Raw genomic sequence first — 21,326 nt, 5'->3', positions numbered from 1 at the left:
CCTCTATAATTTCACTCTCAGTTTTAGGTAAAATAGCATGATACTTTTCCGCTTTTGTTACTGTTACTGCCAAGTCCTCATCTGAGTGGTACAGTTGTAGTGTTTAACCATAAAAGAAAACAAAGAAAACCAATAGGAATACAGCACAGTTATGTTCATTGCTCTGAATCTTAAAAATATGATACTAGCCATTGAAATGCAGCACTTGAAAATGTCACTCTTCCCCACCGTCTGTTTGCCTTTCAACCTTCCTGAGGCCCCTGCTTTGTTTCGAGCACACCACCCTACTATTGCATGAAATCCAAATTCTGCTCTCCAAATTCTGTGTCCTTGTGTCTACTGCTGACGGGAGGCGCAAGGACACAGACTCATCACCACTCGTGATCTTGATTGACAGTTATATAACTGTGGGGTTGTCAGAGGTGTTAGCTCTTCAATGATTTTGTCTGTCCCTGTGCGGAAAATTTTCAAAAAGAGATATCCATACCCTCCGTCCAGTCCTTTCTATTCTAATAAGCCACAGCGATCATGTTACTGACTGGACTGAAGAGCATTACTTGCCATCTGATGTTATTTTGGAATTTCTTTGACACACTTTAATAGTTGTCTTATAGTGTTATTTACAGTAACACTTTTACCAACACCAATATGTGCACTGTGAGGTAACTCTATACACCCACAACAACTCAACAGGTATCACAGAGTTTACAGTTTATGTTCCAAAAGTAACAAATATTCCTTTTATTTTGAACCTATTATTTTATATATAAACAAAATGCTGTTCTGTACAGAATGCGTGCAAGGCAAAAATATACTGCACATACGCCCCCTGGGTGAGGTGGTACTAGTATGGTGCAACCGCAGCAAAAAAGTCAGCAGCCAACTGGCAGAGTGACATTTTGAGCGCTGGCACTGTAACAGCCTATAAATATATGAGGCAAAATAACACAGCACAGCTCACAAATGTGGGAACAAGACACATTAAACGTACCTTTGACACTGAACACAGGGCCTGCCCTCAGATAGATGGACAGGAGGGTTAGTGTTGGTGACAGAGGGGAGGTGGTGGAAGCGTGAGGCTGGCAGGGATGGCTGCACTGTCAGCATTTTATGTTGAGCTGAAATTGACTTGACATTCAAGTTGCCCACGCTCTCTGTATTAAGCTTTATGAAAGTCAACTTTTTTCCTGCTCTGAAAGTAATGACCTAAACCTGCGTCAGCTGTGGGTGACACTCACCCTGCGAAGTCATTGGTTAGTGGACAACGAGGAGATAAGACAGACAGCGCAAGAGAGAGAAAAAAAAAAAGTGGACTTACTGGACTGGGCGGTACGGGCCTCGATGGGCTGTGTATAAACGCCTAAACCCATCTCAGAACGGGCTGCCAGTGAGAAACGGTACAAGGTGTCAGGCTTTAAACCGTCCACAGCATAGGAGCCTGCTGGGTTGAAGCTCTTGTGTATCTGGAGGGGGCAGAATCAGTCAGAAACATTCCACTGAATTACAATCATATACAGTATTTGTTGTCTTGCTGTATCTGGATCCAGTGTTGCTTAATCATGGTGGAATTAATCTTGAACTGAAATCCTGAAGCCTAAACTGCTGTCTATCCTTCCTGCATTCATACAGGGTAGAGAATACAGCCAAATTTGAGAGCATCTTGTTCCAAAAACAATTTGTCCTCTGGTTTACAGTTGGTGCAGTGGTCCAGCAGAGTTGAATGAAGGGCACCAACACTGAGAGACAGAACTGAACAACTGTGTGCTGTCTGTTACTACAGTAAATCTTTCTTATCAGCTGGGGAGCTGACTGCAGTACTACAATAACATTGCTTCAGCCGAGGCTTCCCATTCAAAGAAATTGCATCATAAAGAGCAAAATTCATTCGTCTGCAATCTCACAGTGGAATATGAGACCAGATAGATAGATAGATAGATAGATAGATAGATAGATAGATAGATAGATAGATAGATAGATAGATAGATAGATAGATAGATAGATAGATAGATAGATAGAAGGGTTGTGGTTGAGAAAACCAAGTCATGAAATAGTTATAGCTTTGTGTTGTTATTCTAACCTTGTTGTCTGAGCCATCCTCCCAGTATTGCAGCTCATATTTTGTGATGGGGCCCTGCACGGGCCACAGCCATGTTAGCATGATGCGGGTGTCCAGCTCGGCTTCTGCCTCAAAGCTAGACGGCTGGGCAGGGACTGGATACAGAGGTGCAAGAGGACAGAGGTTGCAGAATTAAAAAAACAAAACAAAAAGAGTACATTACTAAAGACAAATGTTTTCCAGTGTCAGCAGTAATAACAACCCCAACACGGACTGTACAGGAAGGCTTATGCATGGCAAAAACAAATTCATACACAAAAAGCCATCTTAACATACATGCTCTACAAATAACTACACCAGAAGGAATATGGGATCTAATCTAAGATTCTGCTTTGTCTAAAATTATCCATAAGCATATTTGGATACAGGAAAAATGGACATTGTATACATATATACATTAACACACATTGATTAAAATACAGAGCCACACACACAGTGGCTGGCTGCTCACCTCCCTGCTGGGTTTTCACTTGCAGGATGTCAGAAGGTGGCCCGTCACCTACAGAGGTGAAGCCCAGCACCCTGAGGCTGTACGTGATGTCAGGAGTCAGGCCTGAGATGGTAGTCAGACTGCTGTCATCTGTGTTGTGTTTCTGCCAGGCGCTGAGTGGAGCCGTCAGGTCAGAGCTGTAGTATACCCGGTAGCCCCTGATTTGCCCATTGGGTTCCTCGGGCGGTTCCCACTGGACCAACATTGTGCTGGCACTCAGCATGCGCGCCTGGACGTGCAGAGGTGGTGAGGAGGGGGCCTGTTCACCAGTGCGCGTCTCCACAGCCTCGCTGGGCGGCCCGCGGCCGATATTGTTGACAGCCATGACACGAAACTCATACTCAGAGTAGGGGCTAAGTCCACCGATGCTGTAACGGGTGGTTGCCACACCTTCCACTTCCTGGAAGCCGTTGTCTGAGGACTTGGCTTTATATTGAATCATATAGTAGGACACGGGTTCTGGATTCCCAGAGTCCCAGGTGAGAGTCACACTGGTGGCTGTGGTCTCTGTCACAATGAGGGAGGTCGGGGGCTTTGGCAAGGCTGAGGAGTGAGAAGCAGGGTATTACTTTTGATATCAGGAATGCACTTTTAGGACTTATGGGTAATTTGAGAAAAACTGGACGTCTGACACATTTGACACTGTAATTCTCAAAATGTAGACATATTACAGCTAACTCTGCTCCATAATTCTCCATTCTGTAACTCATAGCACTGAAATGATTGTTTCATAAGCTAATCCTTATAGTACTGTCACCAGCCATTATCCCAAATGAATAGCAAAGCTAAACTGAAATCCCAATTTTGTGTTTTGTAACTGGCCTGGCTATTACTGACAATATGAGAAAATTGCAAGAGTGGTTCCCGTTGTGACTGAACGACAAATTCAAACAAAACAGAGGGTCTTCATTATGGCTTCCTTCAAGAAGGGGCCTGTATTGCTGTGGTCCCTCTAAATGACTGTGACATTCTCTGTATTGATCAGTTGAGTGGAGAGTGGGATCGATACATACAACAGTTGATAAGAGAGGCTGCAATTGGTAGACAACACAGTCACATTGTCACACACACAGGTGTGAAGAGCTACATTCACACAAATACAAAAAAAGGACTCAACAGACAAGCAGACATACAATCCCTGACATCAATGCTCATTGACAAAGCGACGAGTATTACCTCTCAATATCAACCAAAACCACAGGCTGCAGCATAAGGGCAGCAATGGTTATGTACAAGAAGTTTCAGAGGCCATTTGAAAAGTGGTTTTGTCTATTTTATAACATTTCATTATCTTGATTTGAATCTGCGGGTGACTCAAATAAAAAGAAGAGATCACATCATTACAGTCTCACAGATAAGTTTGTAGAACAACAAGTCTGAAAAACAGCTCTCACCTTTGACAGTAACCTGAGCTGTGGCTTCGATCATGCCCAGAGAAGAGATGGCCACGCAGGTGTAGTTGGCTGACTCACGGATGTTGGTGACCTCCAGCACGTTGCGTCCCAGTGGCATCTCTTCCTCCTTGGTCAGCTCCAACAGGCCCATCGTCCACTTGACGTAGGGCATCGGAGAACCAACCGCCACGCATGTCAGGTTGATGCTGCCGCCTGGCATCACCTCTTGATGGGTGGGTGGAATGGAGAATCTGGGTGGGACTCTTCGCACTAAGGAGGGGAAAGGAGTGAATAGGTAGAATATGTAAGGTGAATGTGATTGTTTTTTTTGTTTTTTTTTGCGATTTCATGACAGGTCTTGCAACATACAACACCACAAGGCTAAAAGCTAAGTAAGAAAAGCAGACAGAATGGAGGGCTGATTGCTATTGTCCGAATGTGCAGGCGAGCACAATGGGAATAATAGGACTGTCACAAAATGGCTCTGGAAACTCATAAGAAAACTTTGAGGGGGTGTTTTATCCTCTTGCCTACAAAAGGGAATATAATCAAAAAATAGCCCAGTTTTGCTGGAGACTCTGTCTGGCCCTCTTTTGTCAGAGTGTCAAATGGTGGCGAGAGTTGCATCACTGAGGGACCCTGTGGAGATGGCATTGTTTGATTTCTCCTCCTGCTCCCTCTCTCTGGCTCCTTCTGCTCAGCCTGTCTTTCTCGCTCTCTCCCTCTCTTTGTGCAGTTCTGATATGCAGATAGGCTGACATTAAAAAGGGGTTCCCATGGAGACAAGAAGGGCCCGTTGACGTCGCCAGGGACAAGGCAAACACCGATGCAGAGGCTCCATGCAATACTGAAAAGCTGGCCCAGAATAAACAGGCAGCCAGCATTTACATACGACTTGTTTTCTAGCTAAATAAAGATACACAAGAAATGTTTGCCATATTTACACACTTTAGATCTTTTTCTGGCAACTTTTGGCAACCATAACAAACTTATCTGCTTAACATGGTAAAGAAAATCCTACTTGACACTGCTATGCGAACATCCATCAGTGTCAGACCTGTTAAATTTATGACAAGCTGAACATTACCATAGTATACAACGAATTTGAGAAGGAGGAGCTCTGACTTCTTTAACCTTGATTATGGAAAAAGTGAAGCCAAGCCAAACATTACGCTCCCAAGTGAGGAACCATTATTGCTATTCCACTACTGCTAGTTGTATGTATTCAAAACATTACAGCATGAAACTATCCCTGCAGAATTTATGCTGCTTGTTTCCCCTAATGCAATACAACACCTCTGTGTCTCTCCGGAAAAAAAAACCCTTGACTGTAATTGCTCTTTTGCACCGGTCTCCATGAAAATGGATTTTCAAATGTGAGTCTCCCTCCACCTTCCCTTTCCCCCCACCCTTCACCCCTCCCTCCCCGATCTAATTTGAACCGGAACGTCATTACAGCCATGCTTGTTATTCCCCTCATTATGTGGTGAAATGGAAAAACACAAAAGCACCTTTTGAGATTCCAGTCAGGAAAAGGCTGGTTCTCTGGACTGCACTATAATAAGGGGGACCTGGTTCACACTCATCTGAATTTTCCCAAAATAATTGAGGAGCTGTATATAGACCTGCTGCTGGTTTTAAATCGATACAATCATGTGGGCTTAAACTTCTTGGCTCAATATCTCATAAAAATATTAATATTCCAGGTCGGAGCCACAGAAGAGCCGGAATGATGCATGTTTTGAAATAAGGTCCTTGAGTTTGCTTTCCACAATTTAAGAGATAAATTAAAACCCTACAGTTTTTTTTTTTAAAAGGACTAATCTTCTCTGAGGGTTTGTGGCAAACAAAAAATCAATGTAACACTGAGAACAGTAAAGAGGTCAGCAAAACTTTAAGTACCAATGACTGTGTAATATTAATAATAATCTTAATGTAAAGTTTATAAGATGACTCAATGAACAAGGAGTTACAAGTTAGCACATTATGATGAGGGTTTCATGCAGGAAAAAAAGTCACACACATTAAGAGTCTCGAAAGATAAACAGATTATGAGCAGCCATGACATCTGCTTTCTGAAGTTCACGGGCATATGGCTGATTTTTACATGCACAGACTGGACAGAGCGACTAGTGTTACCAGCCTGGGAACAGGACAGGGACGAAATTCTCAAGCAAAGCATGCACAGGAGCTGAGGAAAGATATGGGATGAGATCATAAGCCAGAGTACGCTGGGGGAAGAAGATAAAGGGGGGACTTGGTCCAATTTTCTCATATAAATGGGCGAACATCTGATTTTCAGTGTGACAAATGCACGACAGAAGCATTGTATTCCACTTATGTTGGTAACCACATGTCTTCTCACACAACTGCAACATCTCCAAGTGCAGCTATGTTTCACAACACATGCTTATGAAAAAGTGAAACCTGAGAGGAGTGGGCCTAATGCAAGACCATTAGGGTCAAATTATCTGTTATTCTTTCATGATTCCATAGACTAAACAGTGCTAAGAGCAGTCACTCAGTGGGGCCTGTGTATATTGAACACTTAATGTTGTGAATAATTCATGGCGTGCGGTTAAGTTTGGAGAGGTGCTGTGGAACAAAATGACTAGAGGGCAGGTAATTGTTATCGATTCCCCCGAAGCCTCTCTCCTGTTGAGAGCCGCTTGGAGAGACGGGCTCCAGGACTCTATCAAAACCACAAAATAAGCCCTGTCTCCACTCTGCCTGCCTGCTTGCTGGATACCTATAAATTTAACTGCCTTGACAAAGTGCCCAAGGATAGCAGAACCTGTTCAGTGAATCAATATCTAAGCAAACTGGCACAGAGTCAGCAGGCTCCCAGGCTTCCTGGCAGCAGCACTGGGCTACCATGATGGCTGATCATCTCCCTGTCAGCACACTGCCAGCTCATTCTTAAATATTCTATAGGTCAGCTCTTTGCGTGGCAGTGTTTTGCAGATGGTACAAGTGAAGAAATAATTTCCAAAACATTACCTCTCGGTGACAATGTCAATGTCAATATTCATTAAGTCTAAAGCAGAGACTCTAAATATGTAGCTGAAGGACCAAAAGTCGTTAAATCAATTTCTTGTATAAATTTGTTAATGACTAGCTGTTATACAGTAACAAGTGTTTACATTTCATATAAAGACTTTCAGCACCACATTACAAACTTTTTTTCCTGCAGGACCTCCTGCTGCAATATCACTTGTGGGGGGGGGGGGTCTTCTCATTAGACTAATCACCTATCATATCCTTCAGTCTCTGGGTGGAGGATGCCCATGGCAGTAAAACAGACATAATCCCCTAAGAACGGCTTTGTCAGTTCTGATACCCATGTCCCTCGGTGGGAGAGCAGGGGTGTTGCTGCCTAAATACCTGACAAATCCGGTTGCCACCTGAATACCAGAGTAATCCCTAACACACCTCTGATGGGCCGGCAGAGGTAGATGGAAAGTCTGAGGGTGAAAGGAGCTATAGTTTTTGATGGATGTGGATGACAGTGACACAATGGGTGCGGTTGGGAGAAATGCACAGCAACATAACAAAACACATATCTAATAATGACTTAAGAAAGCTGTACAGGGGACCCCATGTGTGTTTTGGCAAGGCTAATCGAAACACAGTTTGGGGGGAGTGGCATTGTAAAGCATGCAAGAGCTATTCAGGGATTCATGCAAACAAGTAGACAAAACGACACGTTTACACTTTATGGAGGATTAGGGAGAGCTATTATTAATATTTTTGCTTTTCAAGGTAGGGATATCAGTGTCTTCATCAGAGAGGCTGGGAGGGATGGTTGACCTCACCTAAAACCTGGATCAAATTGAAGGGAAGGGATTAAAAGTGAAAATGACCAACCTTCACGCTGATCTGTTTTCGGATGAAGTGATTTGATGGAGGTGAGCGATGGGATGAAAAAATACAAAGTGGAGAGGAAGACAAAGACAGTGAAACAGAACATGTTTCCATAGACCCAGTGGATGCTAGTGACATGGTACAGATAAGTGAAGTAATGCAAATACAGTACCGGGGAGGGAAGCTCACTTTAACAGTGATTCATTGTTATTCTTCAGCTTTATTATTGAATATTTATTATTTTATTGCAACTAATAAATTACTTATTCTATATTCAAAACATCTAATTTATTACTGTGGATTTAAATGTGCTATTGTGCTATTTAATGATTTATCTAGCATCTCTGATCTGAATACCTATATTGATTATTATTTACCAACCAAGTTTCAGGTATTGGACTTTTTAGGCCTCCTGTAACCTGTGCAGATTTTTCTTCTATTTAAAATTACTTTTTCATCCCTTCAAAACCATCTGTTGATGTTAGGAACACTAGATGTGCACCATACCTAATCTTTTTCTTCATAAAACTGACCTAAATTGATCATTTTGTAAGCTTCACTCCCTGACACCCAGACACACACATATAGAACAGCATGAAGATATTTTGGTAAAAGAAAAGCCCAGCTGCAGCACTTTATCCTCTGTGACATATTGACATGTCACATGGATATATGAGGGAGTGCCAGCAGACAGAGGCTGACATCCCTCCTCCGTTGTGGGATAAGCACTTGACAAATGAGCGCTCATGCACAATCACAGGACGCTTGTGATTCTGCCCACGTTGATGGAGTCCTCCTTCAGAGGAGGGTCACCAAAAGCGACCCACAGCAAACAAGGTGCACACGCACCTGCACACCTACAAACACGCACGCACTCTTAATGGATGAGAAGTGGAAGGACATAAATAGATGCACAGACAGGAAGGGGAAAACAATCCATGAGCGGACCCCCCACCTTCAACAAACCCCCTCCCTCCTCCTTCAGTATCACGCTCCCCTCCCACACAGAAATATGAGGACATCACTCTCTGGTGGCTCTAAAATGTCAAGACAAGGGTGGTGACGGTGTTGCTGGCAGCATGTTTGTGTACCTGCAGACAAGAATTGGATCAGGTAGCGACGGTGAGTGGAAAAAAAAAAAAAAAAAAACAGAGGAGAAATACATTTGCAGACACAAAACACCCACTTGTAACAAGCACAATTAATGCAAGTCTGAAAGGGGTGTATGTGTGTGTGTGTGTGTGGGCGAGTGTTACAAGGGTGTTGTTAGAGAATAATAACACAATTCATTCTCTCATGGTAATCTTTTCATATGTCACCTTCAAGTAGTGGTAACTTTATTGACATTTCAAGGCTACAAATGATCGTTCTACCCAGGGAGGATGGAATTTTTAAAAGGTACTACATTTAATCAGGTGATAGATTCTTATAGCCGACTCAGAAGGGAGAGAATATTGAAACACAGTTAATCTCAGCATTAAACTGCTATATCTTGTACACCACATCACAAGGTATAAAGCATTGTGCCGATATTGTATTAAGTTGTTCACAGCACAGGCATCATTCTAATATTGTACAAGAACTTTGGAATCAACCCCTTTTTTACAGCCTGCTGTTTCACATCAACACTAAAAAATTTAGCACTTGTCCAATGACCTATTTGCCTCCATTGCTTGTTATGTTTACAAGTTTGAGCAGACGTTGTAAGCCCCTAAATCTCCCCTCTGGTGTCTTCGAATAAAAGAAAAACATATATCAACAGGAAGGGAAGAGAGGCACGTCAAAGGCCACTTGTCTTGAGTCCCTCATGTTTTAAACCCAATCAAGCAGCCCAGTGATAACACAGCCCCAGGTCTTGTCTCCTCATTCTCACCGCGGTAACAAAGACAGAGTGAAAACATGGCTTGAGCCTTTGTTCTCCATTCCAGACAAGTACACTTTTAAAAGGTTACGGTTGGTTTGATTTCTATCTCTCCACTGGTGTGGTGAGGCTGGCGGAAAAGTTGGTGTTGGGGGCCAACGGGTTGACAGCTACCTGGGTGGTGTTACAGACTAGCTGGGCCTGGGGGCCCTGCTGGCGCCACGCCACACAACAACTGTAATTACCTCTAAGGAGAAAAAAAGGCCACGTCTGCACCTGTGACAGACATGCCCTGATTAATAGACGAGACTTACATCCCTTCCTCGCCTTTGCTCTTTGGCTGGCTACCTCCCCCTGTCAAGATTTAAGATCTAAACCTTCTGGAGACCACAGTGTTTAATCTGTAAATTTGATGCTGCTATGGTCCTTGAAGATGATTTTACCTCTGGATTCTCTGATCCAGGAGGAGGGTCTGCTGCAAAAACATTTTTCCTGGATACTTTCCTATAAGGAAAAAACTGATGCTATAAACTGATAGAACACATTTTAGTCGGAGGGAAATTTGTTTAGAAAATAGTACTCTTGATTCTAATTGATCTCGATGGATGCAAAAAGAGACAATGGAATCACTGATCTGTAAAATAGCCTTTATGATGCACTACCGCATATCCTTTACAAAAATGTGTGAAGTGATAGCCAACATGTCTCTTTCTTACCCTGACACTTTCACTCCCTCCTCCCCCCTCCGCCCACACTAACAACTGGAGCAGCTATTCTGTTTCATGTACATCAGACATGGTGGTGTTATCCACAGGGGCTGACCTAGACTACTCTCTCCCCTATACCAGCTTTTTCCAGCACGGGCACAATGCTGCCTTTGCCCTGCATTAGTCTGCTCACAGAGATACTACTACAAAAACAAACCCTGAAACTCCAGGCCCCTCCGTGTCTTTAGGAGCTCTGGGGTGTGCGGGGGGGAATAATGGAGCCTTTCGGTACAGTCAAAATAAAAACGAAAGGAGGCCTGTCATGGCTTTCAATGCCAGCACAGGAAACGTTTCAATGCAGTTGTTTTCACAGAGGCCGCACCTGGTCGAGTTTGCAGCCAGACAGGAGGTTGAGGTTAGTTCACTGGTAAGGGAGGAATGGCATAGCAAGGATAATGGTGAGAGATTTGGTTGAAGGAGAGACAAAAAGAAATAGAGGTATAAATGTGGACGTCAAATGTGGAAATTACACAACAATTAAATGCCTTGAAAGTGTTTTCATTTATCCTGGCTGATTGGAACTCTGCTCAGGCTGAGGGTGGGCAGGGGCGTGCTGGGAATTACTCCATGCACCGATAAGAATTATAATGGTGTAATTTGTCCCCCCGATGGCAGGTGCAAAAAAACTAACAGGAGAGTGAGGACGATGTCAATCATACACAGTCTGCGCACGCCCGCACACTCCTGAGAAGAGCCATAATCACCCAAAATAACAAAAAAAAAAGCACTTGAGTGGGTGTAATATTGGGGGTACATAGTCTTGAAAAAGAGACATAGTTTTTACGGGGACCACACACTCACCACTGGTGACTGAACAACATTTAGAATCAAACAGACAAGAAATGGTAAAGGGTTGCGTAGTTGTTTGTGGTTTGCAAAAGCTTTCCACAACAGAAATGATAGATTAATTCAAGAAGTGAGAGAGATGTTTGACTTTACCTCGTACGTAGAGATTGGCAGGAGCAGAGTAACGGGTCCCAGCACTGTTCATGGCAACACATTCATATTTCCCCTGGTCGGACTCCTCGCTGTTCTCAATTTGTAGAGCTCCTGTGTAGAGGATTAGCAAATTTAGCTGTCTTGACAGTTGTGGAATATGAGATGTAACTTGGCATGAAACCACAGCAGATATCTGTACAGTGACTCGCAAGAGAGCCTGTAGTCAACTAGTCTAACCCAGTTCATGTGTAATTAAGTGTCTTAGACACAGACGCAGTTTTGTCAAGAAAATGCTTACGGCAACACAAGCATTTAGCTGATTTGGCAAGTTTAAGGAAACTGCTAACAGAATATTTGCCTAGTCGTGTTAAGGAGAAAAAAGACCATGACTGGGGGTCAATTAATCATCTGAATAACATGTCACAACCATCACGGTCTGATTAGGCTTTCTGCTAATGGAAATAATTGACAAACCAAAGTGTTTATGTCATGGACGGCTATCTAGCTCAGCCATATGTTAGGACCCAACTGAGCTATACTGCACAACAAAAGCAGAAGAATTAATGTAATATCTAAGGAAGTAATCAAACAAGCTGCACCTTAATGTCAACAACTGCGCAAACTGTGTTTTACACAGTTTTATCAAGGGACATTATTTAGAACCTCAGGAAGAATGCTACACTGAGTTTTGAGCAGATAATAATGTTTTCAGAGATTCTTGGTGGTGACATAAAAGGAAAACGAGACCATAATTAAGTACAAGGTACATGTAAATATAACTTTTGACTCAACTGCTCCTCTCAGTCATTATTTTCTTGATGGCCGTAGATATTGATCCAAACTCTGCCAGTGCGAGTTATCTTTTCTCCGACCTTTGTTGAGTACGCATTTAGCAGTGAAGCCTATAATTGTGTTCTTTCATTATCAACTATTTGACCATGTCTGACCGAAGCCCTCAAGGGAGATGCTCCTCTGCCAGATGGCTTAGATTAGTATTCACAATCCCAAGTAGCTGTAGTCATCAGACAGAAGGCTAACATGTTGTTTCTAACAAAGCACGAAAGCCCAAGAGACCTTCCTCGGTATGGTCATTCTGACACTCCGTGTCCATAACCATCACCTAATCATTGCTACTGAATTGCAAATGGCCGACAGATGAGGCAAGTTATAATTTGACAAATTGAAAAGAGACCAACAACAGTAAACTTACCTGCATCTCTTGATTTTAAAAACATACATGTTTAAAAACAAAACTATTTCTCTTAGCAGTAAATATACATGTCATAAGTGAGTGATAACAGTTATCACGTCTCCAAAACGGCATGGTTCTAGCACGAAAGGCAGCCAGCCACCATGCAGTTTGAAAATGATTAAAATACTCAGCATAAGATGATGTCAGGATACACTTTTTTCACATCATGCAGTATGAGATGAATGCAACAAACATGTTCACCACCAACCAGAGGGGACTCGAATCAAGACGAGGCCAAAAAAGAGAAGCAAAACAGGGCGGGGCAGTGACATGTGGTAATACCACCTCAGATCTCATGACAACACATCCCTCCAAGGTGTTTGCTCTGCTTGCTGAGCTCATCGCTGTCTGATTCAGCACTGACACACACCTGCATACTAATGTCAGTGTCACCAATCTGTCAATCTGTCCGCTCTCCCATGGGAGAAAACAGAGTGAGTACTACAGGAATGTAGACGGTTAATGGTATGACAGTTGTCAGAGTTGCAACACTAAACTCCTTCAATTACTTCTAACTCAAATACTAGTGGATCTTCTACAAGGTGATTTCACAGTTTTTTTTTTTTTTTTTACGGAGCAGCAGGGACACAGAAGCTGCCATAAGGCTACCGTAACTCCTAAAGAGTTAAACATCTAATTGAATATGGGCTGTATTAGGCGCCATGGACACACAAACACTGAGACAGACAGCTGGTAGTTCCAAATGTATTCAGCTTGCCCCAGACGTCCACTATTTACCTCACTGTGGTTGAGCGGAATCATGCTTTTTACTCGGGGGAAAAGCATATGATTTCCATAAAAAGGGGTTGAAGCTTCCACCTTAACAATCTCGACCAGGCATCCTGTTCCCATGCTGGGGGGCAATGCTGCATAGGCTGTATGCAAATGCAGCCATTTCAATTTACATTGAGGCTGCATAGAGGAGGCAGGTAGATCCTCTTGTGGCAATGGTGGCCTTTAGTTTAAAATGCAGTTCCTTGCCCCTCTCTGCTGAAAAGTCAGAGGAGAGGCCGTAGCTGAAAGATGTTTGTTTCTGTGTGAATGTGTGTGTGGGTTTGCTCATAAATGTGGTTCATTTCTAACAGTATAAGAAGAACCTTGAAAAAGCTAATTTACAAGGTAACACCTTGGACTTGCTTTTGCATTTTCATTCTCCTGACATCAGGGTTGGTGATCATTTGTTTGTTCAGGAGCAGACGGCAGACAGAACATGACCAGACAGAAAACGTTGGGAAGAGACGAAGGGGTAAGTGGAAGAGGGTGAGTTGGCGCTAACAGCGTGAATGAACCTGGTGATGTGGCATCGGGGGAGGGGGGTGCAGGGGTCTGATGTAAATGTGAAGGAATGGTGTGGATGTGATATTTTCCAACACACTTTATTTATCATCCTTACCTCTAATTGGTGTACCACCTAGGTGGGAGTAATTTCGATGCAAACAGGGTTGAGAGATTAGTTAGTAATCCACTTACAACAGTGGGAGAGAAAAACATGGCTTCTGACAGGCCACAGATAAAAAAACTGATACAGTGTAGAAGCCACTTAAATGCAATGTGACAAAGTTCAGTGTTCTTAATTCTATGAAGCAAGTATAAATTCTGGACTGTCCACTCTGTCTGTAAATGTCCAAAAACAACACAGCCTTTGAGAAGGATCCTTTCCGTAAGGCATACATTTTGAAGTATAATGCTGCTGCTTTTATATTTGCAGACAACACCTACACCCACATTTGTCCTTACTTCACAGCAGCATTAGAACAGTATGCAATTTAAGCATTTTTTTTATTTTTTTTATTAAGCTTTCTAAATTAAGATATACCCCTGTCTTTGTACAGACTGCATTTAGGCAGATAGCAGTTAGTGAAATGGGCAAGAGAAATGAATGAGTCATACCCATTAAATAGAATGATGCAAGCAAAAAGTCTTCAGGTCAAGAGGTATTGAAACTGAAAAGAAGTTAGTATCGTTTACAATGTGGATGATTTGGATGGTGTGAAAAGATAGACCAAGTGTGTGTGTTTGTGTGTGTGTGTCACTAAAAATCCAGTGAGTGTGATGCAGTAAGAGGAACTGGGTCTGGCATTTCTGTTAAACTGTGGCAGCAAATTAATGTGCTTTTTCTCGCCATCGCAAAAAAATTGGCCTAATTTCAGGTCATATGCAGTAATGTAAATCCTGATATGCAAGCAGATGTCAAGAGAAGGGTGGAGGATAAAAAGAATTGTTAGTCTGAGGGCATTACATATCAGCACATTTCCAGGCACTCTCCCTATATACGAGAAAGAAAACTAATTAAAAGTTTGTTGCTAGAAGTAAAAAAAAGAAAAAAAATTACAGTTTTATGCACAATTTTATCCTTGCTATAAAAACATAATCATACAATTAAGTAGTTGTGTTAATATCTAATTTGTGGTAAATCTGTATCTAATTTGGGTTGCGCTTGTAGCAGAGCCACAATTTAATATTGCAAGAACATGGACAGTCCAAGAGAACATGCTCCAGTGACCCGTATTCAGCTTCCACTGGGCAGCTTTAGTGCCAGGCTTTTTCTAGAGTAGCTCTCATCTTTAATCTTTGGGGCTTCAGACCTGCAGCCTGGCCTGACACTGTCTAAGTGAGGTACATTTAGTAAGAAGTGACAATACTGAACCTGGTCAAAAGCCACTAATCTTTCCACCTTGCACCTTTATCATCTGATCCAGGTCAGGCAAGCGCTGTGTTTATCTATCAAGTGGACTGATCCTGTGAACAAAGAGTACCTCATTGATTTTTTTATTTTTTTTTTTCAAGGTTGAATCCGAGCTAATACATCATCAGTTGGCCTCACTGTGACCCAGCTGCATGTTAAAGAGGGGATTAAGGATTATTTAATATGGTGAAAAATTCTCTTTCTGTACTTTGGAAGGTTACAAGCTCATATATCAATGTCAGAGACGGCAGGAACAACTTCAGTCCAGCTTCTGTGTTACTTTATAAGTGGCTGCAGCTGTTATGAGGAATAGAATCCTGTAAAAACTCAGCCAACTAATCAAGGTGACAATGACAAGCTGAATAAAACTTTCATGTCCTTTGTGATGAAAGAGAATACATGAAATCGTACATGACAACAAAGGCTTTTGTGTTTCCACATCATCCTCATGTCTAACCTGACTCATGTCTGTTGGCATTTAATGTCATCTTTTACCCTGCAACTTGCCTTCGCTATAATTTACATGTTCCATATGTCATGTAGAGTAACATTTTAAAGAAATTAAATCAGATCAAATCAAATTGTACCTGAGCGAAGCTGTTTGATGCGCCCGTTGCTGCTGCTGATGTCCACAGGAAGCATGTCCTTGAACCACGAGATCTCTGGGTCTGGGTTTCCGCTGGCAGCGCACAGCATGGTGGCAGTTCTGGTCCTTTCAACCACCTTCAGTTGGGGACCCATATCGATGGTGGGGAAGCCATGGGGGATCTGGTTCTCTGAAAATTTGCAAAGGTAGATTTTCAGTATAGCCACAGACATAGAGTGTGAAAAAATGTATAAGAAGGAGGAAAAATGTGTTTACAAAAGGATTCTGGCTCTCACTAGCCATGAGAGGTGTTGAGTGCATCAAAGCTATTGAGCTCACAAGGACAGAGAAGAGGATGAAAGAGAGCAAATACATTTCAGCTGCGACAGGCTAAACAGTAATAAGAACGCACATGTTCACTAAAAAAATTTAGTGTTAGAACACAAGTTACTACTGGGGATTGGTAGACCTGATGCTGATTTGGATTTCAAATTTGGTTGAAAAAGAAAAAAAAAAAAAAAAAATCCTGTCTCCTGATTGATTATCATAGCAGGCTTATTACCCAGCACGGGGAGGCTCAGGTTTAGACAGAGGAAGGATAGTTGCAATCTGCCTTTGGGTATCCATGCATAAATGAGCTGCCTTAAGCTTAGCAAGCTAAACAAACCTATTTGAATAATCCAACTCATCATAATCAGTGTAACAGCATATCCATGACAAAACATTAAGTATAATCCCTAAAGTAGAGTTTGGGATCCTAGGGTGAAGGTGAAAGGTTTGTGCAAATATGTAATGATATCATATCATGTCATCATATATATCATATATATGGATGTTTTCAACAAAAGGTGAACAAACTACAAACGCAGGAAATGTTTTAACTCTTAACTCCTTCTGATATTCAGATTAAGCAAGGCAATATCTCAGTGTGTGGAGTTCTGAGGAAGTATAAAGGAAGTTTAAAATAAATGACAGGAATTACATATGTTCCATATAATGGCATTGCAAGCCACATTTAATCTCTTAAATGAAATATGAAGTTGTATTTCTGTCACAGACAATCACTTATCTGGCCCAACTGGCCTAACCTGACCTCACCCTGATAATAAATCTTAATTTAACCTCTCAACCTCTGGACAACCTTAATAAAGAGGAAACACGGTGGCCCTTGAAAGGTGTAATTATCAGCTTGCGCTCAAACATGGAACCTCTTTTATCTTTCTCCTCATATGTGGATGTGTCCTTGGTGCCCTAATGAAAAGTGCTAATGATTGTAACACTCTTGCCTTTGGTGCAGTATGAAAAGATATCTGACTGCAGGTTAACAATGAGCAGAGGACTGTTTCTCTGCGTAGATGAACAGCATTTATACAAGACATAGATTTGGCTTATTTAGGAGATTTAGGAGAGTTGAGAAATGTTTGTCTAGAATGGGATTTTATGTCAAGATAGGCGAGGAGAGCAATAAGTTGTTGTGGAACAAGGTATTTAATCTCCAACTACAAACACCTTCTTTACTAAAAGGCTATCAGTCATGAGCTATGCTGAGCTATAACTACACACACTGTACTCTTGCTAGTAGGTTCATAAGAACCCCATCAAACCCTTATAAACCCTATATATAACCCTATAAAAAATCTGCTACTGACTCCTTCATAACTGACTACATTTGCTCCACCTACAGTATTATCATTACACTTTTTGATTCCATCAGTAGTGAGGCTGTCTAACTAGAGATGGGATCACTTGGCTCTTCAGAGTCAAAAATCCATATGTAAACTTATATGGCTGTAGCAAGCATACGAGTATCGGTGTTGTTCTTTGTTCTAAACTCCAGCGGAGCCGTTTTTTTCTCCTTTCACCCTTGTGTTTGGCCGGCAGCCCGGATCGTCTCATATTCAAATGTAGTTGACAGATCTCTGCATGCCTTCTTATCTTTGTGGCGAGGTTTACTTCCTGTCTAATGATACAGGATTTGTTTTTCAGACATCCCAACCGAAATCAGGATACCTCTACAAAAGAGACAACTACAGCACAATGAAATAATACTGTACAATTTGTCATTGTATGAATAATGGTAACAGTAGCGCCCTGTGGTCCTCTGTGGTTTGCTCTGTCTAACCTTCAAAGAGAAAGAGAAGGTAGAGAGAGAGACAGAGATGGTGAAAGGAAAAGAATCAAAGAGAATACCCGGTAGATACACACCCTACGTAAGGTTGAATGCGTAGTCATTTTCTGAATGAGGGTTTATTTAAAAGACAATTTTTAAAAAAATGGAATGTTTGGAGGCCAAAGTTGGCAAAATAATGCATTCTTCTGCTATTATCCTTTTAAGGTGAAACTTAGGGAAACCACTGAATTACACTTAACCTAGAGGGAGCTAAAATCCAGCCTCACCCACTTAATTCACTTAGAATATGTTCATAATGGCCACAGATCAGCTGACAGGGGGGTCCCTTTGTGGCTGCTGACAAGGACCCAGTTGTCTCATGTATGCACTTGCAGGAGTGGGAGGCATAGTTGGTGTGGGTTCACGTGGTTGTGTTCGGGGACAGCAGGCTGTGTTTGGGGACCTTGCTTCAGAGCTAAATTAGGTGCTCAGCTAGTCTGTGCAGTGATGCAGCAACACCATCTGGATGTTGGAGTTCCCAAAAAATACCTTTCATAGATTCTTTTTCTATTCATAAATTTAATCAATTAATATTGGTAAAATTGTCAGTTTTATTTCCCAGGAATAATATTTATTTCATTTTAGAATGTTCCACAGCCTTATCTTTGCACAACATGCATCTATCTGTCATACAAATGATGAAATTGATGAACAAGCACAAAAAACATGAATATAGAGGTGTACGCAGGTGTACATTGTCTAACACTGAATACACAGATTACCACTGACAAACATTTGTATAAGTCTACAGCTTTTGATATGATGTAGACTTGAGCTGATCTTCAATCAAGCGCGGATATGAAAAAATTCTGTACATTTGACTTTATCTTTCCAGCAGCCTCCTATGTTCATGCATCATGTCATGCATGCTGTTTACATGTAACACATGAGCGGGCCTCTGAAATCACTCCATCTCTCAGACAGAAAGTAGTGCAGCTTCCCCTCTAGGTCTGGTATATTGTAACTATATGGCGGAAACTAATCGATTGAATAAGGCATGACACTGACCTGTCAATCAAACCTAGCCTGGGACTGTACAGAGGAGGACTGACAAGTCTGTCATACCATATTTTAAGGTGAATTTCTCAAGATTTGATCTATTTCCTCCAGACTATACCGACAGCAACTTTACGGTTTATAACACACAGATCGCCACAGAAAGGACTGTGTTGTCTTACAGGGGGGAAAAAGCTGCTTATGCAGTAGTGTTTGTGCAACTGAAGACATACCAGCACATGAAATTTCTACCAAAACCTCTTGTGTTGGTGCCTATGGAATATTTATGATTAGGTTTATTGGCGAGTGTTCCCGGGCTGTGAAAAATGCAAACCATTGGTAAAACAGGGTGAAAGACCCCAAAGGAGTTATTACACGAGTCAGCGGCTCTGTCATATCAGGAAGCACAAACAGGGAATAATTTAAAAGGCAAACAGCTGCTGCACAGCTTATACATGAATCAATCCCCTACTTCAGCTTAATGTTTGCATTGCAGGTGAACAGTTACTATGACTGGTGGACATTTCTTTCACAGTTTGTCTGATTGGTGCACCATGGCTTTACTTGGTGTGTCAATTCTATCATGGGACATGATAGAATTGAATGGAATACTGGCTGGGCAACATCTACAGTGAATGTTATACATTTCTGTTGCTCTGCTGCAATGTTATTTCCACAGTTTGTATGTGTGTGTGTGTGTGTGTGTGTGTGTGGGGGGGTCCGAGGTTAGTTACTCTTGGGAAAGTGTAACCAGGAAGAATACACAAAATCTTTTCTATTCCTCCAGCAAACAAAATGGATTTCATTATTATGATTTAAAAAATTCCACGAAAGACTGATTAACAATAAGCTGATTAACCTTTTACTTTTTAAAACACCCTTAAACAACTTTAGAATTTTTTAACATAATGCTCAGTATAAAAGGGTGAAATTTCTTTCATAGTTGTGAAACCATGCATCCTTGATCTAACGTAGCTTTGTCCTTGGCCTCTATTAAAAAAAAAAGAAAAACTGAAAGTTCTTTCTATGCACTTATCAAAGATCTTGTAGAGCTATTGTGTAACATTTGAGCCCTGTCTGTCTATTCCTACTACTCCAACTCCTGCTGCTGGCCTTGTCTGCCAACTTGTCATCCCAGGAAGACAAAGACATGCCTTTGTTCAGTCCTCTTTAATTTGAAGGGAAAAGAAAAGGGATGGGGAAATTTGGAGAGAATCCAATGAAATAGTGCAGGCAATGCAGGTTGATGTTTGTCAAGATAGAGGGCATTTTTAATAAAAAGGCCCTCTTGTGCCGGAGTGTAATTCATCAAAAAAAGCTCCACTCCTCTGTCTAGTCTGGGCAGGAAAATACGAATAAGGCGAAAATCCTGCGATAATGTCACATAGACCCTCCATTACTAAGATGAACGGTGCTACAGGGGAAAAAAACAACAAGAAAAAAAAAACAAAAAACAATGTCATGCGTGACATGTAAGGAGATTATTGTGTTCTACTTCTCAATCTAACGATCAAACTGGTTTATTTTGTGTGTAGGCAGACTAAACAATCTGAAATTATGCATGCTTCATGCAAACCATTTTACTGCGACTGATCTAAGAAAGTGTGGTAGATATCTCGTACTGAGGAGTCTTATCTGTCTTAAACCAACGATACTTAATGAGACTTTGTTGTGTTTGAGAAGTGACTTCTGTGATGTAGTTGTTACAACAAAAAGTTGTAGAAATTCCCTGGATTGGCAAATGAGGAAGGCCAGAGGCAATGCCAGAGACGTGCAAGAGGTAACGCTAGGTGCACATGAAGTGGTTCCTCCATGATTTGAAAAGTAAATAGGACCATTGTTCTCTCAGCAGCCATTTATCACGCACAGAGTCATACTGCAATATGAGCCAGCTTAGCAGATGAACTTGTTTGCAGAGGTTATAGCGGAACGGTAGAAAAGTGAGGGCAGAAGGGAAAGGCGTAATGTGGTTTTCTGATTCTACTACTCAATTAGGATAGCAGTGGGGGCCGTAACTATACACAAAAGGCATGTGGAAATATTGGCAACATTATTTGTAAAGAGAAGAGGCTCTAGTAATATGGTAATTAGTTAAATTAAGAAAACATGATACAGTAATCATAAACTATTGTGTCAAAGAGGTGTGCCTCTGCTGTAACAGCTACAGGCAGGTGAGGTAAGATTTAGATGAGAGAAGAGAGAGAG

The 21,326-nt window shown here is 41.7% G+C and overlaps 1 protein-coding gene across 7 annotated transcripts in view; it reads right to left on the bottom strand.

The window, feature by feature from the left end:
* The window catches only part of LOC111230992 (receptor-type tyrosine-protein phosphatase F), a 184,594-nt gene that overhangs the window by 71,421 nt on the left and 91,847 nt on the right, over window positions 1-21,326 (bottom strand). For all 7 annotated transcript variants that reach the window (XM_022757914.1, XM_022757913.1, XM_022757918.1 and 4 more), the window contains exons 5-10: window positions 15,957-16,145; window positions 11,432-11,542; window positions 4,001-4,270; window positions 2,568-3,149; window positions 2,078-2,211; window positions 1,319-1,463 (exon numbers count right to left, since the gene is read on the bottom strand). In XM_022757914.1, coding sequence (XP_022613635.1) covers window positions 1,319-1,463; window positions 2,078-2,211; window positions 2,568-3,149; window positions 4,001-4,270; window positions 11,432-11,542; window positions 15,957-16,145 — 1,431 coding nt within the window. The remainder of the gene's footprint in view (window positions 1-1,318; window positions 1,464-2,077; window positions 2,212-2,567; window positions 3,150-4,000; window positions 4,271-11,431; window positions 11,543-15,956; window positions 16,146-21,326) is intronic.

The sequence above is a fragment of the Seriola dumerili genome, unplaced genomic scaffold (assembly GCF_002260705.1).
Source record: "Seriola dumerili isolate Sdu_G_001 unplaced genomic scaffold, Sdu_1.0 BDQW01000291.1, whole genome shotgun sequence".
Classification (NCBI taxonomy): Eukaryota; Metazoa; Chordata; class Actinopteri; order Carangiformes; family Carangidae; genus Seriola; species Seriola dumerili.
Note: the sequence above shows the minus strand (reverse complement) of the source record. Positions and strands in the feature narration are given on the sequence as shown.